The following is a 23822-nucleotide window of genomic DNA, read 5'->3' as shown; positions in this document are numbered from 1 at the left end:
TTGAATATCGTGTGCTAGAATAAACCTTTTATTTCAACTTATGTTACATATGGCTTCTGACTTGTTTTATGTTTTTCTCTTGGTGGCTGATCCCACAGACTTGTCTAGACCTTTGCAGAATTAGTTCAGGATGGGAAAATAAAGTTCTCCCACTCGGATGCAAAGACTAAAGTTGAATCTCCTTGCCTTCATGACATGGATGAATTGGCCGCTATTGTATGCTCTTTGCTAAGACTGATGGAAGATTTTTCACAAGAATTGATCATCCTCCTTCCAACTTGAGCACTGGATGAAGAGCAGCCCATTGTACATGGACTAAAATTTTACATTGCTCTTTTAAATGAAAAGAAATACATCATAAGCATCCATTTGATGATAAATTCTCAACGATGAACAAGGTGTCTTGTGAATATAATAATGCTCCTTATATCTAGATGACTTGCATACAATTATCAGTAACAAGAATGAATCCCCACATTGATTTGTTCCATTAAGGCCAAATAAGTACAACAGATCTCCATGCACTTCAAACATTACACTGCTTTAAAAAGTCAAAATAAACCGAGTCCTTGGCTCTGATGGAATGATAACAACATGCCACAAATTGCCATAAGACAAACTTGGAGCAATAATCCCTTGCTTCATCTTGCATCACCTATAATCCCCACAAGAGCACTTTCCTCTAAAATCGCAGAAATGGTTGACATCATTCACAACGATCTCTCATGCAACAATCTTGAAAATGAACTTGGTTGCCTAGCAGTAAACAATCAAAGATTCTTGATAACTTGAATCACTATTCCCAAGGGGATGTTTTTGCTAGACTAAATGTAATTGCTAGTTTTTCACTATGGTAACAAAGAATTTTGTTTTTCTTGTCCTCCCTGGTATCCTTCAATACAAACCTTTTATCTGGAACATACACCGCTTCTTTCATCTCCCAAGTTAGTATCCCCAACTCTATAGATTTTCTTCATTTGTTGGTGTGATGTGTCTCCTTCAAGGAAAGCATGCACTTGTTTATTGACCTCAATCCAACTGCTACCAGGTGTCTTGTTTATGCCTCTGTTTCTCATCATTTTTCGTACCTTTTCAATGTCACCCCACCTGCCAAGTGTAGCATACCTATTTGACGTAAGGACATAAGGTGCTGTGTTTTCAGGGTCCAATTCAAAAATATGTTCTGCCACTCTTTTAGCTAGATGTAAGTTGTTATGTATTCTACAGCACTTAGCAAACAAATCCACACAACAACATCTGGTTTTATTGGCATCCCAATGATTAAGTCTTCTGCTTCATCAAGACGCTCAGAGCCGAGAAGGTCAACCATGCATACAAAGTGTTCAATTGCAGATGCGATGTGATAATGTTCTCTCATGCAATTGAAGTGAAAATAGCCCTCATCCTCCAGACCTGCATGGTTGCACGTAGACAAAACACTAACTAAGGTGATGTGATATGGGGTCATGTCAGATTGTTTCATTTGCTCCAAGAGTTCAAGGGCCTCCTTCCCACGGCCATTCATGGCATATCCTCCAATCATTGCATTCCATGAGACGACAGCTCGAGGATGCAATTTGTCAAATAGTTCCCTTGCCTTTTCTATGCTCCCACATTTTGCATACATGTCTATAATGGCAGTCATCACAAAGACATCAGACTGACATCCACTCCTAATTGTTTTTTCATGGATCTCCGTTCCCTGCTCCAAAGCAGCCAATTTGGCACAAACCAGAAGAATACTTGTATACATTTTCGAGTTTGGAATTGCACCTGCTAATTCCATTTGTCAAAAAAGATTCAGGGCCTTCTCACCATGACCATTCTGTGTGAGTCCCGCAATTATCGCATTCCATGAAACCAAGTTTGGTTGAGGCATTTCCTGAAAGAGTTCCAGAGCCACATTGACAAACCCATTTTGTACATATCCCGCAATCATTGCATTCCATGAAACCACATCCCTTTGAGGCATTTCATTAAAAAGTCTCAGGGTCTCATGAACAAACCGCTTCTATGCAAATCCATTAATCATCGCATTCCATGAAGCCACATTCAGTTTAGGCATTTCCTTGAAGAGCTCGAAGGCCTTGCCAACAAAACCGTTCCGTGCAAGTCCTGCAATCATTGCATTCCATGAGATGGCATCTCGTTGAGGCTTTTCCCTAAAAAGATCCAAAGCCTCATCAACAAGCCCGGCCTGTATGCATCCCGCAATTATCGCAGTCCAAGAGACAATATCTCGTTGATGCATTTTGTCAAACAATTCGCGTGCCTTCTCCATTTGTCCACATTTTCCATACATGTCTACAAGGGCAGTAGCAATGGAAATATCGGACTCAAATCCACTTCTTATAATTTCTTGATGGATTTTTATGCCGTGTTCCAGTGATACCAAGTTCGAACACGCTGAAAGAACGCCTGAAAAAACAAAGGGATCGGGTTGGCAGCCTGTCCGTCGCATTCTGCGAAACAATTCCAATGCCTCTTCAGCAGGGCCATGCCTTGCATAATCTGCAATCATGATTGTCCATGAGCACACATCTCTTTCAATCATTTGGTCAAAAACTCTACGAGCGTCCACAAGACTTGCACACTTGACATACACATTCAATAATGCGTTGTGAGAAAGTATGTCTCCCGTGAATCCACTCTCTTCCATGTGATAGTGGACTCGTTTGGCATCTAATAAGGATTTCCTTAGAATGCAGCCCTGTAAGAGATAGACGTATGCAGAAGACTGTAGGGTTATACCGTTATTGTGCAAAATATCAAGTGTCTCCTTCAAACGGCCACGTTTAGAGAGTGTTTTGACATTGGCAACAGAGGTGTGGATTACATTGTGGTTACATTTTATAGTATGTGCAAATTGCTTAAGGATCGTGTTAATGCTCTTCGTTTTTTGGGGATTCGCGTATTCAATTTCCTTTATTAGGAGTTCGGTTCTGCTGATTCTACTCATTTAATTGCAGAAACCACGAAGTTGCTCCCTGCTGCCTGCTGCTAACCATGGAATGCAGTCTAGGAGTCATAGTGCACCAGTCCAAAAAAAAACGAAAAAAATTGGTACATAATACTAGTAGGGTTCGCGGATTTGAAGACAAAGTTCTGCTCAAATATGTTTGAGAGAAGAGCGCCTGTAAAAGGGTTATTGTTTCGGAAGCGAACAAGCTGAATTGGTTAGTAGTTTTGAATCCAAATGTTTGATTCGATCGGATTGTTTGGGATTAATGGAATCCACCATTTGTGATAAACAATGTTGTACAATGTTCCCTACCTTGTTTCGGATTTATATTGATGAGTAGGAGGCATTCCTATACGAGCATATTTATGATATCAATGACTGCCTTCTTCATCAGGGGTTGATATCTATTCTACTTTTTGCTGACGACATGATCCTCCTCTCCTCATCCTTGGAAGGATTACAGAAGCAGTTGGATGCCTTAGTTCTATTTTTTGATCTTTGATAGTTGACAATCAACCTAGGTAAAAGAAAGGTAATGATGTTCAATTGGGTGAAGAAAACTTCGGACCTTTACTTCCTATTTAGAGGGAGGAGGTTGAGACCACCAACCAGTATACTTACTTAGGGGTGCCATTCTTAGGTCCTCGCTTCAATTTGCGACTAGCGCTTCAACCTCAGATCAACAAAGGATATGGATCCTTAGCCCTTCTTAGGAGACGGTTCTTTCAACATCACTTCTAGGACATCTCATCTAGGTTGAGCCTCATGGACACCTTGATCCATCCCACTGTTTTGTATGGCTCAGAGATTTGGGGATCGTCTTTACATTAGTCAAATTGGGCTTCAGCTGAGAGAGTCTAGATTCTTCTTCTCTGCCACATCATTAGATGCATACAGATGGTACCTCAACACATCATCCTTGCAAAGTTTGGAGCTCATCCTTTTCAGCTTGAGACGGTCTTCAAATTGGTTTCATTTTTGCATCGTGTCCGAAGCTTTGCAGACTCGATAAAGAGTAAGGACCAATATCCTTACTTGGCATATTGCTCTTCTGAGACTATTTTTCATTCTACTCCCTCGCACCGAGCCATATGTTGGTTTACAGGAGTTTTAGATCGCTTAGAGTCAGTGGGCATTCAATTGGATCGTCTCCCTCCTTTATGATATTCCTTAGATGCACCTAGTAACCTTTTACCTACTACACAGGAGTTGAACAAGATCATCAGGGAGGACATCTATAGGAAGTTTTTCCAGGTCAACTCGGTCAATCCTCTGGGAGGGTTGCACCCAAAGATGACCTTCTATGCTAAGAACTTCTTGGAGTTGAGAGAGGAGCTCAATGTTCAACCCCAATGTACGCTTCACCGCTCGATGCATGCTCTTCACATTCCTCTAGGCCAGTTCAGAGTAGGTTCTCATAGACTTCGGGTAGAGATGGAACACCAGATTGATAGACCAAACAAAATCTACCAGGCATGTCATTTTTAGGAAGTGGAGATCGAGGTGCATTTCATTTTTGGATGCCCTATCTACCACGAGATCAAAGGATGGCTCCATTGCTTGTTCAGAGATTCTTAGACCCTCACCGAATTTTTCAGGTATCTTGATCAAAGATGTTTGGCCCTATATATGCAAAATGCTTTCAAGGTCTGAGTGCATATTCTTCAGCCTCCCATTAGACCGGACCCCACACAGAGGATCACGACATTTTTCAGGGTACTACCTTCAGACAAGGGCACCAAGAGACCGATGGATACTAGTACACATCCAAATTCTAGATCAGTGAATATTCGTTGGACCTCACCCCGCCACATGAGATCTCAGCAGCATATACGTCTTAGATCCGTTCCGTGGAGATGGACTAGGTCCTCCAGAGCTCGACAACAAGCGAACTCCCCAAGACAACGATTTAGAGGACAGGCCGCACTTTCCACCAGTGCTTCATCGGGCCAAAAGACTTTGTCGAGTTTCTTCAGTGTTCTTCTTTCAGCCTTGGATGTTAGGAAAGATGGGTTTGATCCTCAGACTTATTAGCCCTTGGATCTTCTTTGCAAGAGCCAGATATTAGTTACTTCATGCATTGTATCTATAGTTTTGGTTCTCTAGTTTTGTATAGACATCATTGTACTCAACAATCCTTTTGACCCACTTTATGGTCAATAATTAGACATAAATATAATTATTTTATTTTATCTTTATGACAATCCCTTCAATCTTGAATCAAAGATGGATTGAACATTTTATATTGACAATCCTTTCAATCTCAGATGGAAGAGGGATTGAACATTTTGTATTTCATTGAACGCAATGAACTCCCCATGGACCATACTAGAAGGAAAGAAGAGTACGTGTATCCAAAGAAACCGTTCAGCCCATAAAAACTTGGACAAATACACTCTCACCCAATTGTGGATGACTGTATGTTCGAATTTAATTTTATACCCAATTGGTTGTGAAAGTCCATAGGGAATAAATAATAATGTAAATTATTCTTCCTTTTGTGTGCATTTACAAACTAGCTAAGCTACCCTCGCCTTGTTAGGAACGATATAAAGATTACCCAACCGAATTTTCTTTACAATTTGACTACGAATAGTTATATTCTTTTAAAATTCAATGTTTATAGGTGGAGATTGATAAAGATTATTGAATACTATCCAACAATAATTAAATTAGTGGTGTGGTGATATGTCTAGGTGAAGGTCAATGATGGAGGCATTGGTGGCTTACTCGAAGAGGGAGGAGGTATTTCTCAAATATATCTTATGTTCTAGGGACAAACTTATCAACAAATGGAATATGGTTCGAGTCCTCGACTCAGATTAAGAAGTCAAGATTAGCCAGAGGAAATGTAAAGAATCAGGTCATCTTACTATATCTAAACCATAGGAGACAAGGTGATTCCAAGAGAGGAAAAGCTTATAAACGAAATATTAGAAGATCTAGATAAACACTCAACTGAGGTTCCAACAGAGGAGGATGCGACAAATAATTAATTTGATCAAGTTGACAAGTTATGGTATAAAGGCATCAATGATTTCAAGGTGGTACCTAATATTAAAATTTTAAAGGAAGTTAGACGTTGTCAAGGAGAAAGTTATTATCACATGTTCGATCACAGATTATCCATGTAGAGGTGGAGGGCAGAAGTTTTTAGAGATAGATGTATAAAATGAGGTTTCGAGCTCAGGTTTTGAGGAAGGTTGTCTTACAAGATTGTATTGGGGATTAATAGCTTTGTCATAAGAGGCACAACCTAGAGGTGTACATGAAATGTGGGGGTGGGAGCGGGGTGGTGTTGATGCCTCTAAAATCCTAGCACCAACATTTGGGATAACCACCCAATCCAGACCTTATTACAACTCCTTTTGTGTTGGTATGGTGGCTCTGACTGGATATTATGGTTCCCAGTAATGTATGATTTGATGGATGATTGTTTTGTAATGTATAATGAAGATGATAAGTGTTTTAACCTACAACTCAAAAATATACAAATATACTTATATAACCCGGGTATTCTATAAACAATGCGATTTCTGATTATTCCTAACAGATAAATAATCATATAGATGGCTTACTTATCAATAGAAAGATGCATTCATATATAATGATTACTTTGTTTAAGAAATTAAACAAAGTAATTATAAAAACATATCGCATTCATAACAATGTATGTCGCTGACATATATCTTTGAAATATAACAATTCTAAATCTTCAGAAATGATATAATGAAGAACTGTTGGAAAAGCATACATATATCAACAATAGCAACTTCTTAAAAGGAATGCTTCATCACATAAGAAAACAAGACAAAAGAATAGTGATAGAAATACCGCATGCATTTGAGTCTTGCCATGTAAATAACACTCTGATTCCACTTTCTTATTTGAGAAAACCTCTAGGAGATGCAATAGTGCAGGTCTTGAAAAAGTTTCTTCACAAAAATGTAAAACCTTGATCCACTACTGATAAAATATATTCAGAAGTACAAAAGTGCAACTTCTCAAGTCAAATTTTATACAAATTGTGGACCCTTTCTTAGAAGACATGAAAGGGTTTAAATAATAAAATAAAAACTAACTGTCAATAAAAATCACTTTGAGCTGTGGAAACTGAAAACGTAAAAATCTGGGATTTGATTTATGAAAATAAAAGTGCGATAGCCTTTGAAATGTTGTATCTACTTCTTCTCTTGTTCTTGCAGCTGACAAATTGAGAGCATTTTCTGAATTTCTGGAGGATGACTCAGCCTAGAATGTAGTTGACCTGTGTATGTGGCATCTGAAAGCTCGGGAACCATGCGATTGACAACGTCGGCAAGGCATTTTGTGGCCATCTGCTGGTTGTGCGGTTTGACTAGGAAAAACCAAAATGCATCCCAAGTCAAGCTTTTCACTTTGCCGATTTCTTCCTCTCTGCTAGCTAGATCCTGTCTCCATTGATTTTCTAGCGCTTTCGCCTTTGGGAGCAATCGGAGATCAAGTTAGCTCCATATAATTTGTCATTTACCAACTCGATCACACTGTTCATTGTAGCCCTGGCTCTGGAAGTAGCTCTTTTGGCCTTTATTAACTGTGATTCCCATTCCGAAAACAAGATTTCTTTGTGTGATTCTTGGATTTTTGGTAGATCAGCAGCCATGCCTTCTTCTGTACTTTGCCAAGAGAGAAATCTTGTGACCTTATCATCTGCCTCTTCAAATTCTAATATGGTGTTAACTACTATTTCAATGAGTGATGCAGTGATGATGCACAATGGGTCAAACAATGATATTTTGTGGCAAAGGACATTTAGTTTCCGAGATAAGTCTTTAGTCACTTCCAGGGCTTCATTCTTGAATTCATCAATATTCGGATAACCTTTGAATTTCTCTACCTGTAATTGCAGTCGTGCGATTTGTTCTTCTTTGGCCTTCTTTTCCTGCTGAAGTGATACTTGAATCTTGCTGAGTTCTTGAGACAAATTTTGTTCTTTCTAGAGAGCCTGCTGATTGATCTTTTATTTTTACAGATTTAACTATTCTTTCAGTTTTTCATTACGCTGTTTTTGCTCCACTAGCTGTTGCTCAAGTTGACCGATCTTCTGCTATTCAACTGTTGTTTGCTCTTCAAGTTGGGTGATCCTTAGATCCTTTTCTTTTATCAGTTGGCTAACTTCGGATACCTTCTCCATTGTAGTGGCTGTATAGGCACTTGCATATTGAGATAACTTAGTTAAATCCTCAGAAGGATTGACTTTTGAGTCTTTCCATACCACATTCATCAGTTTAGCTTGAGGAGTTGAGAATGGTCCTTGGTCAATTTTCCTCTCTTTTCTCTATCTTTTGACCATAGCCCTATGCTTTAGACTGTAAAATATATCCAGGGGTGGTATATCCTCAACCTTCAATACAATCTCCTCGGAAGGATTCTCTAGAATTATTTATGTTGGACACCTAATCCTCTAAGGGTTAGTGTGGAAGCCAAATAGATTAAGGAATTCCAAGAGACGTTGGGATGTGGAACCCAACGGTCACACCATGTACTATAAATATATATCATTTGTTAATAATAAATGCACTCTCCTGATTATCTTTCATACTCTTTTTGCCATGTGTGTGTTTAACATGGTATCAGAGCCATGATGTGTGGCCTGTGTAGTTTTCTTCCTCACAGTTTATGCCTTAGGTAGAAAAGAAAAAAAAATGCCATGTTGTTATTCCCTACACAGCTGGTCTGAGCTGCCTTGAATAGCATTGGCTTGGTCTTCATTACCTGTAACGTTCCATGCATACCTGACGCTCCTGAGCACTTTGCCTTCCTGCGGCCTTCCTGCGTGTCAGAACTGTCATTACTATTCTTGTTGCATGTTGTCACCATTACCCATTGAAGGAACCGTTACATCCTTTCTGCGTACTGGTGTCAGAAGCATCAAAGCAATCTACACTTCCAGGGCTAAATCGATGCAGATTCAAATGGAGAATTTAATTAGAAATTAACGCAATCAAGAAAGTTTGAGATGGTGGCCGAGGAGCTGTCGGTAATAAGCGCAGATATCTCTAAAGAATGTATGGCCGATGTTCAGTTTCCGACCTTTGAAGCCAGGCATTTCGTGTACTGTCTATTTTCTTTCATCTGCATGTTCAAAATTTGACTGTGAAATACCATTGTACGTCCTTGAGTTTTTGAAACTTCATCGTGGGATTGATAACAGATTAAAATTGTTTGCCCTACTGGACCCTGGTAGCATAGGTTTCGACTCTTGTCCTGAGTTTGGTGAGTTTTTCACAGTTATATCTTTAAACAGAAAAATCCGTTTCTGGTTGAATCTTCGGTTTTTTCCTCCTCCTTCGACAAATCTCCAGCGAACGTTTGGAATTCCAGCTCGGTTATCTTCTATTCCGAGTTTTATTCGCAATCTTTGCCATATGCCCTTGAAGAAAGCTTAAAGATTATGTAATTCTGGATTATATTGGATATTTTGTTTGTATTCCTGTGTCTCCAAATGTCAAAGAATTTTCTTCAGTGGGTACATTCAAGGCCATCTGCATCTTCTTTTTAACAGTGTGCACATTGTCTTGCTGAATACACTGCCCGTGTCTGGTTGAACAAATACATGCCTCCTCCCTGATTGCTTTCGGTCCATTTTCTTAAAGCCATGATATTGCCTATTAACAACACCATCTAGAATAGCGACAACCATTTGCATTTGTACCGGACTATCCTTGTTGAGAGGCATAAATTTTAATCTCCTACTCTCACATCAGAGATGTTAGCTGACTAGCCTCCAACTCAAAATGCATCCTCAACCCTCGAATGCTCGATCCAACGTAAATGATAATAGCTTTTGTACTTTAGAGTTTTCTCAGATTTTATGCTGATAAGGTGTAGAAGAACTGTGTTGCAGTGTGCCTCTCTTTGATTCGAACCTTGGACCGTTGGGCTGAGTGAGAATGACTCTAGGCTGTCGAAATAATGTCCAACGGCCACGACCAGATGTGTGTGCAGCCTTCATACTTGGTGGTGTGGTTTATACTATTATGGTGATTATATAATTGTGACTTGGTTTCTTTGTGCCTAGTTGGGAGTTGAAGATTAGCCTTGTAAACACATTGAACACTGTTAGAATAATGTCAATTAGATTTTAGATGCAAAAGTTATGCCTCACAGAAGTTGACTTATCATGTTTGACCAACATAATTTGAGAGGATCTCACATCATCCCCCTTTACTTATGTAAAAGGGGTTAGCTACGTGGGACCTATTAATAAGACTCTAGGAGAGTTGAGTTTTAACGTATTTCAAGGATTGAATGTGCGAAATTTAACCCCTAGTTGGTCATCGAGTTGTGTTATAAATTGGGTACTAGGAGGAAAAGGGGTTCGGTTCTATTCCAGTGCATTTTGTTCCATAGTAAAGAAGAGTAGTTGAGAGTGGATAGGGAGATGGATTGTTTTATGTAGTAGTTCATTGGACATAGGTATAGCTACTTTTTATTTGCGTTATTACTTAGAGAAGGGAGAGGCGCCACTAAGGCTTGACTTTCGAGACTACTTTGCCTTGGGAAGTGTGAACTACCTTGGAAAGTGTGAAAATGTGGTTGATTGTGAGAATGCTATATATGAGAAATATATGAGAGATACATCACCATCTTTTTGTCAACTTTCCTTTGAGGACTAAGAGTGATGAGAAATTGGAGTTGAAACTATCCTATTCAAACCAATCTAGAATAATAGGTGATAAATCCAATTCCACTAGGAGGATCTACTCTTTCGAGATGGCCCAATTGCTACAGCAATAGTGCCACCAATATCCCACAAATCTTGTTGAAGATTTCCCCTAGAGGGCTTGTCCAACACTTAGATTTATGTTCTCTTAATGGTAGTTAAGGTTGAGATGAGAATCTCCCCTTTCACATGATCGTTTGTAGTTCAAGCGATAATTGTAAGAACTATGTAATAACCAAACTGTAGCTACAAGTTAGTCTATTAAGCATAAACTATAAGCTAAAGCTATAAAAAAAAAAGCATAGAATAATCAATCCAATACATAGGTATTTTGCTTAAGGGTTTCCCCTCCTATCGTGTTAGGGATTGATTATGTCTCTTCACTCCCAAATATTAGAGTGAAACGCACCCTATATATATATTGTGCCACTAAGGCTTGACCCCTAGCGAAGAGAACCTATTGCATATTATAAAATAATCTCACAGTCAACAACCGCTAATGGGAGGAGGAGCTAGCAATTTTATAAGTTTCATTGCTAATGGCTAGTTCTCTCCTCCATTAAAATACTAATATTTGACTTTTCATCCACAAAAAATTTGGAGACTAAGTCGACTTATGAGACTAATAATATTTTATTACATTAAAGAGCTTTGAGTTTGTCCACCAAGTGGGATGAATTGCCTTCCACAATCTAAAGGAGTCCAACATTCCACACGAAAATGTCTGGAAGTCAACATGAAAAAGAATAGTCATAGTTTCTCCAACATTCACCTTCAAATTCAACTTGTCTTCGGAATGAAGTTAATCACTTTAAGATTCCTACCGCTTATAGAAGACCAATTACTTGACTTATAATAACTATTTTTTATCCTTATCCTCATCATTTTGGGAATAGTAACTTCCACCACTAGCTATTTTGACCTTTCCAACAAGAAATTTTTAATTGACTACTTTTTTATACATTTCTAAGAAACATTTTGATCCAAAATGGATCTAGCATGGCCTCTAAGTCTAAAAGGCTTCAAATAGAGTTAAAGGTGGAAAAGGTGCTAATAGCGCAAATCGCATGCAAATCCGAGCTTGGATAAAGACAGGGTCAAAGGCGGAGGATCGTCCAATCAAAGGAGATCAATGAATTTTATAGCTAAAGCTACAAACAAGCGGAACCGAAGGATTTATGAACAAAACAATGAAGGATTTGAGTTCCGCAGTAAACGGTATTTCGGGCAGGCTTCAAGTGGTAAGTGGTATTGGAAGGGTTGCACCCGAATCCATACACCAGTCGACACGTAGCACGTAGCAGGAGAGAGAAAACTGCTCTTTTCGGGCGGGTGATCTCTGCGCAAGTAGGCCATCTGAAAAGAATGTCAGTCGTTGGATTTGAGATCGCAGATCAACGATGAAGATTGAGTGGACTGCTTGATGTTTCGGGTTTAGTGCGAGCTGTCGGATTAAAAGGCAAATCGACGAACCAGATTAAGTCACATCACAATGAGTCAAGTTCAAAGGAATGGACCTTGGGTCGTAAGCGATTGTGATTTGCGATTGCCGATATATCGCATTGTAATACTCCATCAGAAAAGGAATGGAATTTAGGTCTTTAGACCATGCGATATGTGGTATTCTGATAAGTGATGGGCCGATGCGCCAATAGCTGATAGCGCCGATCGGAGTGATCGGAGATCAGAGATCGGAGCGCAACAGAGCAAAGGGGAACAACAGACCATGTGACATGCAATTTGTGATGTGGGCAGACCCGACGATTCTATATATGCGGGTTTAGTTTCCTTTTGATATTCGGCTAAGGTTCATAGTCGGGTTTTCTATGTTTTGCCATGTATTCCTGTGTATTTGGTAAAATGCTCTATTTTGGGGATTTTAGCTCCATTGAAAGGGTTTTGCCTGCGCCCGCTGGTCCTTTCATTTTCCAAGTTGTTTTCTATTTCAAACATCATTGCTACCTGCCATAAGAAAATGATGTAACTGAACGTGTCATGAAAACATGAATAAAAAAAATGCAGAAGGAGGCGAAGAGATGGACAGAAGGGTCCAGCACAGAGGAAGGCATTTTTGGGAACCAAAGAGGTTTTGGTAACCGTCCAGGGGGTCTGGAGGCATTATTCTTGTGGACTCGAGGAGTTCGAGCCATCTCAAGGATAAATCCCATTTTTGTGTAGAGACTCAGGAGGAGCTCACACATTGTAATAATCAGAGCCAATGAAAGGAGAACAGAGAGACGCCACCAGAGGTTGGAGGCAGTTATTCCCCTTACAAAGAGCCAATAGCCGAGAGTCGAGAGCCAAGAGCCGAGAGCCCGGAGCCAAGAGCCGAGAGGCGAGAGGCGAGAGCTGAGAACTGAGCGCTGAGAGCTGAGCTGAGAGCCAAGAGCCAGAGAGCCAAACAACCAGGGATAAAGATGGTATTCTAAGCCCATTGGTTCAGTTGTAAACCTATGGAGTTGAGTGTGAAATTTGTAAAAGAATTTAAGCCATAATCCCAAAGAGCCAAGTCGAGTTGACAAGAGCTCACGGAGACGTAGCCCAAAAGGTTTGGGTGAACTCCTAATTATATTGATGTTATGTGTGTTGGTTATTATTTGCATTATTTGTTGTTATGTGTGTTGGTTATTATTTGCATTATTTGTTGTTATATGATTTTATATCAGTTTAAGCAAATCAACTTAAAGCACTTAATAGTTAAAGGAAAACACAAGCATACACCTATTTCAAGTTCTTAATTCTGCATTTGTCAACATAAGATAGATCTTGGAAATTGTTTAAGCTTTGGAGTGGGAGAGGTTCTTGTAAGCTGACAAGAAGCCTTTAGTGCCCCATTTCAGATCAGGTGGTATCAGAGCCCAAGTTATATCAGAGCAGGTGGTATCATGGAGCAGGTGGTATCATGATGCAAGTGGTATCAGATCAGAATGCTTGATTGATAGAGCAATCTATATGCTTGGTTGACTTGAAAGGTGTTTTATTGTTTGTAAACTGATTATTGTTTGAGTTTGCAGAGGTGAAGGGAAAGTTATTGATAGCTAAGTCCAGGAGAGGACAAGAAGGAATAAAGGCTGAAGGCATTATTATTATCCCAAAGGACCTCAAAGCAATCCTTGAAGAACAAGAGGTTTGTTGCAAAAAGTTGCTTGAATAAGCTCTTTCATTATATTCATTTCAGCTTCGAAAGTATAGTGTACTTAAGCGAAAGTTGAAGGATGAAAGCAAACATTATATTCATTTCAGCTTCGAAAGTACAGTGTACTTAAGCGAAAGTTGAAAGATGAAATGCATGCATAAGCTTGATATGCATGAACACAGGGATGTTGATGATTTCCTTGTATTTGAACATGTATGTGTGATTAACTTGAAGGGTTGATTACTTTGTTGTAAATATGCATGTAATGTAATATTGACTTGTAGAAAGTTGATTTGATCTCTAAGATGGAGATAATGATGAAGTGTTTCATCTTTGAAAAAGAATCCTAAAGTTATTTTTCTACATGCTTGACTTGAAGGGTCAATTGTTTTAAAGACATGTTTTGTTGGCTTGTTATCTAGTCAATCATTTGTATGCAGATGTAAGACATGGAGGTAATTCACAAGATGTGAAAATCTGTTTCTTTTGATGAAGCAAGAGTTTAAGCCATCCAGTTGTTGTCTGTAATTCTATTGTTGTTGACAATATGTCAAACAGATACAAATGTAAATTTTTGTGAAGAAGATGTAACTTCACATTTGTTTGAGCCAACTTGGATCAATGATCCAGGAAGAGAAGTTCAAACTACCTACTGTAACCTTCTCAGTAGGAGTTCTGCATGAAGTCAAGGAGGAAGACAGTTCTTAACCGGAGGACAAGCACATCCAGGAAGGAAGTGTTCAAAGGCTTTGGTTCAGAGGCACTAGCTATGCAAGGCAAGTGCATGAAGGCTGAAAGAAGAGGGTGTTGTTACTCTCATCTACTGAACAGATCAGTATATTAGTCTTTTGGGGTCCAAAAGATTCCCAATGGGGAGGCGTGATCCAAAATGGATCTAGCATGGCCTCTAAGTCTAAAAGGCTTCAAATATAGGTAAAGGCGGAAAAGGTGCTAATAGCGCAAACCGCATGCAAATCCGAGTTCGGATAAAGACAGGGTCAAAGGCGGAGGATTCTCTGATCAAAGGAGATCAACGCATTTTACTGCTAAAGCTACAAGCAAGCGGACCCGAAGGATTTATGAACAAAACAGTGAAGGATTTACGTTTCATAGTAAATGGTATTTCGGGCAGGCTTCAAGTGGTAAGTGGTATTGGAAGGGTTGCACCTGAATCCATACACCAGCTGACACTTAGCAGGAGAGAGAAAACCGCTCTTTTCAGGCGGGTGATCTCCGCGCAAGTAGGCCATCCGAAAAGACTGTCAGCCATTGGATTGGAGATCGCAGATCAACGGTGGAGATTGAGCGGACTGCTTGATGTTTCGGGTTTAGTGCGAACCGTCGGATTAAAAGGCAAATTGATGGACCAGATTAAGTTGCATCGCAATGAGTCAATTTTAAAGGAATGGACCTTGCGCCGTAAGCAATTGTGATTTGCGATTGCCAATATATCACATCGCAATACTCCATCGGAAAAGGAATGGACTTCAGGTCTTTAGACCATGCGATATGCGATATTCCGATAAGCGATGGGCCGATGTGCCAATAGCCGATAATGCCGATTGGAGTGATCGGAGATTGAAGATTGGAGTGCAACAGAGCAAAGGGGAACAACAGACCATGCGACACGCGATTTGCGATGTGCGCGGACTCGACGATTCTATAGATGCGAGTGTAGTTTCCTTTTGAGATCCAGCTAAGGTTCATAGTTGGGTTTTCTATGTTTTGCCATGTATTCCTATGTATTTGGTAAAATGCTCTGTTTTGGGGATTTTAGCTCCATTGAAAGGGTTTTGCCCGCACCCGCTGGTCCTTTCGTTTTCCAAGTCATTTTCGATATAAAACATCATTGCTATCCACCATAAGAAAATGATGTAACTGAACGTGTCATGAAAACACGAATAAAAAAAACGCAGGAGGCGAAGAGATGGATAGAAGGGTCCAGCGCAAAGGAAGGCGTTTTTGGGAACCAAAGAGGTTTTGGTAACCGTCCAGGGGGTCTGGAGGTGTTATTCTTGTGGACTCGAGGAGTTCGAGCCATCTCAGGGATAAATCCCATTGTTGTGTAGAGACTTAGGAGGAGCTCACACATTGTAATAATCTGAGCCAGTGAGAGGAGAATAGAGAGACGCCACCAGAGGTTGGAGGCAATTATTCTCCTTACAAAGAGCCAAGAGCCGAGAGCCGAGAGCCGAGAGCCAAGAGCCAAGAGCTGAGAGCCGAGAGTCGAGCGCTGAGAGCTGAGAGCCGAGATTGAAGAGCTGAGAGCCGAGATCCGTGATTGAAGAGTCGAGAGCCAAGAGCCAAGAGCTGAGAGCCGAAAGCCAAGCACCGAGAGCCAAGAGCTCAGAGCCGAGAGCCAAGAGCCAAGAGCTGAGAGCCAAGAGCCAAGAGCCGAGAGCTGAGAGCCGAGAGTCGAGAGTCGAGGCCAAGAGCTGAGAGCCGAGAGCCAAGAGCCAAGAGCCAAGAACTGAGAGCCGAGAGCCGAGATCCAAGAGCCGAGAGCCAGAGAACCAAACATCCAGAGATAAATATGGTATTCTAAGCCCATTAGTTCAATTGTAAACCTATGGAGTTGAGTGTGGAACTTGTAAAATAATTTAAGCCATAATCCCAAAGAGCCAAGTCGAGTTGACAAGAGCTCACGGAGACGTAGCCCAAGAGGTTTGGGTGAACTCCTAATTATATTGATGTTATGTGTATTGGTTATTATTTGCATTATTTGTTGTTATGTGTGTTGGTTATTATTTGCATTATTTGATGTTATATTTTTTTATATCAGTTTAAGGAAATAAACTTAAAGCACTTAATAGTTAAAGGAAAACACAAGTATACACCCATTTCAAGTACTTAATTCCGCATTTGTCAACATAAGATAGATCTTGGAAATTGTTTAAGCTTTGGAGTGGGAGAGGTTCTTGTAAGCTGACAAGAAGCCTTTAGTGCCCCATTTCAGATCACATTTGCACCTCATCGTGATCTATAATGCCCTATCCCACTTGGCCAAGCGTTCCACACTATTTTGTTGCTCTTTGCCCACTAGTGCCACATCATATGTTGAATCACCCCAAAGGTCCAAGGCATTGCCATATAGGCTTGGTCAAACCCTTGAAAACATCGTCAAATCTTGGATCCCCAACGCCCTTGATTATTGCCCAAATAAAACACGTGAAAGAAGGTGCAAGCATCATCGTAAACTGGACCATCTAGAAGAGATATTCAATGTGAAGGCTGCCAATACATGGGCCATCCACTAGTGACATATCATAGCACAACTATCCATAAGTGTAACCATAAAGAACAAAACAGGAGCCAAGACATGTAATCCACTAAATCAATATGCATCAACATCATGGTGAAGTAAGAGGATCTACAATCATCACTATGGCCGACCAAATTGTACTATCTCCAAGCGGAAATACAAGGTCCATCAACATCCCAACATGTCACCTATGTCATTTGACGAAAATCACAAGTTTACCACTCACGTAATATGAGGGGTAACAAGGGTTACTCAAAATCCAATTGTTTAAGCTAATAGTGTATTTGTCCGGCTCACCTTTAAAGGTGTATTATAGCATGCATTCGAGGTAACACCCTTAATTTTTGTCTTGTCTTAAGATTACATCTAGTTTAGGTAGCACAATAACTATTTCATATTCTCCACTACGAACTTTTGAAGGGTTATTCATTCTGAGTTTGCTATTTTGGATCAAATTCCACAGAAACGAATTGTAAACAAGCAAATTCTCAGACATTATCCACTTCCTGGCTATAAAATGTCAACATTATGAACTTGTGCCAAAATCTCTAAATAGCATAGCTTTATTTTACCAGAGAATTTGAGTTTGTAAAAGATTTTAAATTTTATGAAGAAAGAGTATTTATGGGTCAAGAGTCTCTCTTGAGTCTTTATATTCAGCCTTGCTTGAGCACTCATCCATTAAAGCTATCCACGTGACTTGCATTTCAATCTCAAAGTGGGAGGAATATCTATTAACTATTACATGGGAGCACCCTCACACTAGCAGTTTAGAATCCCTCTTGGATCTATGTCTTTTGAATTGCATATCGTCATGTATCCTTAGTCTCATTCTTTCTTGACCTTATCTCTCTTCTTAATAATTACCTTTTCCTCTCCTTACAGTGTTCTAAGTTTTATTTTTTCTGATTGTGAAAACAGCTAACCATTAAAACCTGGAATTTTCCCATCAACTCTCAAATTTTAATCCTCTTACAACCATCTAACACTACAACTTAAAAGGAATCGCTTATACTCATCATGACCTTGGCCTCTTCAACAATAGCAACCTTGAATTTCATGTGCTAGAATAAACCTTTTATTTCAACTTATGTTACATATGGCTTTTGACTTGTTTTATGTTTTTCTCTTGGTGGCTGATCCCACAGACTTGTCTAGACCTCTGCAGAATTAGTTCAGGATGGGAAAATAAAGTCTCCCACTTTGATGCAAAGACTAAAGTTGAATCTCCTTGCCTTCATGACATGGATGAACTGGCCACTATTGTATGCTCTTTGCTGAGACTGATGGAAGATTTTTCACAAGAATTGATCATCCTCCTTCCAACTTGAGCACTGGATGAAGAGCAGCCCATTGTACATGGACTAAAATTTTACATTGCTCTTTTAAATGAAAACAAATACATCATAAGCATCCATTTGATGATAAATTCTCAACGATGAACAAGGTGTCTTGTGAATATAATAATGATCCTTATATCTAGATGACTTGCATACAATTATCAGTAACAAGAATGAATCCCCACATTGATTTGTTCCATTAAGGCCAAATAAGTACAACAGATCTCCATGCACTTCAAACATTACACTGCTTTAAAAAGTCAAAATAAACTGAGTCCTTTGCTCTGATGGAATGATAACAACATGCCACAAATTGCTATAATCCAAACCTGGAGCAATAATCCCTTGCTTTATCTTGCATCACCTATAATCCCCACAAGAGCACTGTCCTCTGAAATTGCAGAAATGGTTGACATCATTCACAACGATCTCTCATGCAACAATCTTGGAAATGAACTTGGTTGCCTAGCGGTAAATAATCAAAGATTCTTGATAACTTGAATCACTGTTCCCAAGGGGATATGTTTGTTAGACTAAATGTAATTGCTATTTTTTCACTATGGTAACAAAGAATTTTGTTTTTCGTGTCCTCCCTGGTGTCATTCAATACAAACCTTTTATCTGGAACACACACCGCTTCTTTTATCTCCCAAGTTAGTCTCCCCAACTCTATAGATTTTTTGTGTTTGTTGGTGTGATGTGTCTCCTTCAAGGAAAGCATGCACTTGTTTATTGACCTCAATCCAGCTGCAACCAGGCGTCTTGTTTATGCCTCTGTTTCTCAACATTTTTCGTACTTTTCAATGTCACCCCACCTGCCAAGTGTAGCATACATATTTGATAGAAGGACATAACGTGCTGTATTTTCAGGGTCCAATTCAAAAATATGTTATGCCACTCTTTTAGCTAGATGTAAGTTGTTATGTGTTCTACAAGCACTCAGCAAACAAATCCACACAACAGCATCTGGTTTTATTGGCATCCCAATGATTATGTCTTCTGCTTCATCAAGACGCCCAGCACGGCCGATGTGATAATGTTCTGTCATGCAATTGAAGTGAAAATAGCCCTCATCCACCATACCTGCATGTTTGCACGCAGAAAAAACACTAACTAAAGTGATGTGATCTGGGGTCATGTCAGATTGTTTCATTTGCTCAAAGAGTTCAAGGGCCTCCTTCCCACGACCATTCATGGCATATCCTCCAATCATTGCATTGCATGAGACGACAGCTCAAGGATGCAATTTGTCAGATAGTTACCTTGCCTTTTCTATGCTCCCACATTGTGCATACATGTCTACAAGGGCAGTCATCACAAAGACATTAGACTGACATCCACTTCTAATTGTTTTTTCATGGATCTCTGTTCCCTGCTCCAAAGCAACCAATTTGGCACAAGCCAGAAGAATACTTGCATACGTTTTTGAGTTTGGCGTTGCACCTGCTAATTCCATTTGTCGAAAAAGCTTCAGGGCCTTCTCACCATGACCATTCTGTGTGAATCCCGCAATTATCGCATTCCATGAAACCAAGTTTGGTTGAGGCATTTCTTGAAAGAGTTCTAGAGCCTCATTGACAAACCCATTTTGTGCATATCCCGCAATCATTGCATTCCAAGGAACCACATCCCTTTGAGGCATTTCATTAAAAAGTCTCAGGGCCTCATCAACAAACCCCTTCTTTGCAAATCTAGTAATCATGGCATTCCATGAAGTCACATTCGGTTCAGGCATTTCCTTGAAGAGCTTGAAGGCCTTGTCAACAAAACTGTTCCGTGCAAGTCATGCAATCATTGCATTCCACGAGATTGCATCTCGTTGAGGCATTTCCCTGAAAAGATCCAAACCTCATCAACAAGCCCGATCTGTGTGCATCCTGCAATTATCGCAGTCCAAGAGACAATATCTCGTTGATGCATTTTATCAAACAATCTGCGTGCCTTCTCCATTTGTCCACATTTTCCATACATGTCTACAAGGGCATTAGCAACAGAAACATCGGACTCAAATCCACTTCTTATAATTTCTTGATGGATTTTTATGCCCTGTCCCAGTGATACCAAGTTCGAACACGCTGAAAGAACGCTTGAAAAAACAAAGCGATTGGGTTGGCAGCCTGTTCATCGCATTTTGTGAAACAATGCCAATGCCTCTTCAGCAATACCATGCCTTGCATAAGTTGCAATCATGATTGTCCATGAGCACACATCCCTTTCAGTCATTTGGTCAAAAACTCTGTGAGCGTCCATAAGACTTCCACACTTGACATACACGTTCAATAATGTGTTGTGAGAAAGTATGTCTCCCGTGAATCCACTCTCTTCCATGTGACAGTGGACTCGTTTGGCATCTGATAAGGATTTCTTTCGAATGCAGCCCTGCAAGAGACAGACATATGCAGAACACTATAGGGTTATACCCTTATTGTGCAAAATATCAAGCGTCTCCTTCAAACGGCCATGTTTAGAGAGTGTTTTGACATTGATAGCTGAGGTGTGGATTACATTGTGATTACATTATATAGTATGTGCAAATTGCTTAAGGATCGTGTTAATACTCTTTGTCTTTCAAGGATTCGCGTATTCAATTTCCTTTATTCGAAGTTGGGTTCTACTGATTCTACTCATTTAATTGCAGAAACCACGAAGTTTCTCCCTACTGCCTATTGCTAACCATGGAACGCAGTCTAGGAGTCATAGTGCACCAGTCCAAAAAAGAAAAGAAAAAAATTGGTACAGAATTCTAGTAGGATTCGCGGATTTGAAGACAAAGTTCTGCTCAAATATGTTTGAGAGAAGAACGCCTGTAAAAGGGTATTGTCTCGGAAGGGAACAGGCTGAACTGGTTAGTAGTTTCGAATCCGAATGTTTGATTCGATCGGATTGTTTGTGATTAATGGAATCAACCATTGGTGTTAAACAAGGTTGTATAATGTTCCCTACCTTGTTTGGGATTTATATTGATGGGTGGGAGGCATTCCTATACGAGCATATTTACGATATCAATGACTGCTTTTCGCTGACGACATGATCCTCCTCTCCTCATCCTCGGAAGGATTACAGAAGCAGTTGGATGCCTTAGTTCTATTTTGTGATCTTCGACAGTTGACGGTCAACCTAGGTAAAACCAAGGTAATGATCTTCAATGGGGTGAAGAAAACTTCAGACCTTTACTTCGTATTTAGAGGGAGGAGGTTGAGATCACCAACCAGTATACTTACTTGGGGGTGCAATTCTCAGGTCCTCGCTTTAGTGTACGACCAGCGCTTCAGCGTTAGATCAACAAATGATATGGATCCTTAGCCCTTCTTAGGAGACGGTGCTTTCAACATCACTTCCAGGACATCTCATCTAGGTTGAGCCTCATGGACACCTTGATCCGTCCCACTGTTCTGTATGGCTCAGAGAATTGGGGACCGTCTTTACAATAGTCAAATTGGGCTTCAGCTGAGAGAGTCTAGATTCTTCTTCTCCGCCGCATCATTAGATGCAAATAGACAATACCTCAACACATTGTCCTTGCAAAGTTTGGAGCTCATCCTTTTCGGCTTGCGACGGTCTTCAAATTGGTTTCATTTTTGCATCGTGTCCGAAGCTTTGCGGACTCGATAAAGAGTAAGGACCAATATCCTTACTGGGCATATTTCTCTTCTAAGACTATTGTTCATTCTACTCCCTCGGGCCGAGCCAGATGTTGGTTTACAGGAGTTTCAGATCTCTTAGAGTCAGTGGGCATTCAATTGGATCGTCTCCCTCCTTTCTGATATTCCTTAAATGCACCTAGTCACCTCGGTCAATCCTCTGGGAGGGTTGCACCCAAAGATGACCTTCTACGCTAAGCACTTCTTGGAGTTGAGAGACGGGCTCATTATTCAACCCCAATGTACGCTTCGTCGTTTGATGCATGCTCTTCGCATTCCTCTAGGCCAGTTCGGAGTAGGTTCTCATAGACTTCGGGTAGAGATGGACCACCAGATTGATAGACCAAACAAAATCTGCGAAGCATGTCATTTTCAGGAAGTGGAGATCGAGGTGCACTTCATTTTTGGATGCCTGTCTACTACGAGATCAAAGGAAGGCTCCATTGCTTGTTCAGAGATTCTTAGACCCTCACCGACTTTTTCAGGTATCTCGATCAGAGATGTTTGGCCCTATATATGCAAGACGCTTTCAGGGTCCGAGTGCATATTCTTCAGCCTCCCATTAGACCGGACCCCACAAAGAGGATCACGACATTTTTCAAGGTACTACATTCAGACAAGGGCACCAAGAGACTGATGGATACTAGTACACATCCAGATTCTAGATCATTGAATATTCGTTGGACCTCGCCGCGCCACATGAGATCTCAACAGCATATACGTCTTAGATCTGTTCCTGGGAGATGGACTAGGTCCTCTAGACCTCGACAATGAGCGAATTCCCCAAGACAACGATTTAGTGGACAGGCCGCACTTTCCACTAGTGCTTCATCGGGTCAACAAACTTTGTCGAGTTTCTTCAGTGTTCTTCATTCAGCATTGGATGTTAGGATAGATGGGTTTGATCCTCAGACTTATTAGCCCTTGGATCTTCTTTGCGAGAGCCAAAAATTAGTTACTTCATGCATTGTATCTATAGTTTTGGTTCTCTAGTTTTGTATAGACATCATTGTACTCAACAATCCTTTTGACCTACTTTATGGTCAATAACTAGACATAAATATAATTATTTTATTTTATCCTTATGACAATCCATTCAATCTTGAATCGAAGAGGGATTGAACATTTTATATTGACAATCCTTTCAATCTCAGATCGAAGAGGGATTGACAATTTTGTATTTCATTGAATGTAATGAACTCACCATGGACCATACCAGAAGGAAAGAAGAGTACATGTATCCAAAGAAACCGTTCAGCCCATCAAAACTTGGACAAATACACTCTCACCCAATTGTGGATGACTGTATGTCCGAATTTAATTTTATAACCAATTGGTTGTGAAAGTCCATAGGGAATAAACAATAATGTAAATTACTCCTTTTGTGTGCATTTACGAACTAGCTAAGCTACCCTTGCCTTGTTAGGAACACCATAAAGATTACACAATCGCAATTTCTTTACAATTTGACTACGAATAGTTATATTTTTTTTAAAAGTAAATGTTTATAGGTGGAGATTGATAAAGATGATTGAATACTATCCAACAATAAGTAAATTTGTGGTGTGGTGATATGTCTAGGCGAAGGTCAATGATGGAGGCGTTGGTTGCTTACTCGAAGAGGGAGGAGGTATTTCTCAAATATATCTTATGTTATAGGGACAAACTTATCAACAAATGGAATATGGTTCGAGTCCTCGATTCAAATTAAGAAGTCAAGATTAGCCAGAGGAAATGTAAAGAATCAGGTCATCTTACCATATCTAAACCATAGGA

General features: G+C 40.0%; 1 protein-coding gene and 1 pseudogene across 1 annotated transcript; both read right to left on the bottom strand.

The window, feature by feature from the left end:
• Positions 1-424: 424 nt before the first annotated feature.
• Positions 425-3090, bottom strand: LOC149228519 (pentatricopeptide repeat-containing protein At2g13600-like; annotated as a pseudogene).
• A 16573-nt stretch (positions 3091-19663) lies between these two features.
• Positions 19664-20733, bottom strand: LOC149228518 (pentatricopeptide repeat-containing protein At1g11290, chloroplastic-like). Its single transcript, XM_089380798.1, has 3 exons — positions 20557-20733; positions 20254-20451; positions 19664-20161 (listed from the first exon to the last, which is right to left on the bottom strand). The coding sequence occupies exons 1-3, from the start codon at positions 20731-20733 to the stop codon at positions 19664-19666; spliced, it is 873 nt and encodes a 290-aa protein (XP_089236924.1).
• Between the last annotated feature and the right edge of the window lie 3089 nt (positions 20734-23822).

This window comes from Pinus tabuliformis, chromosome J (assembly GCF_031772625.1).
Source record: "Pinus tabuliformis cultivar Carrire ecotype Pingquan chromosome J, CPIR1, whole genome shotgun sequence".
NCBI classification, from domain to species: Eukaryota; Viridiplantae; Streptophyta; class Pinopsida; order Pinales; family Pinaceae; genus Pinus; species Pinus tabuliformis.
This window is presented reverse-complemented; position numbering and strand designations above follow the sequence as displayed.

Excerpts from the sequence above, each read along its gene's own strand:
- LOC149228518 (XM_089380798.1), bottom strand. The coding sequence starts at position 20,733 with ATGGAAGAGAGTGGATTCACGGGAGACATACTTTCTCACAACACATTA. Across the intron at positions 20,452-20,556 it reads GGCATGGTATTGCTGAAGAG|GGCATAAAAATCCATCAAGA; the intron begins GCATTGGCATTG and ends TCACTGGGACAG. Across the intron at positions 20,162-20,253 it reads AGATCGGGCTTGTTGATGAG|GCCTTCAAGCTCTTCAAGGA; the intron begins GTTTGGATCTTT and ends TTTGTTGACAAG.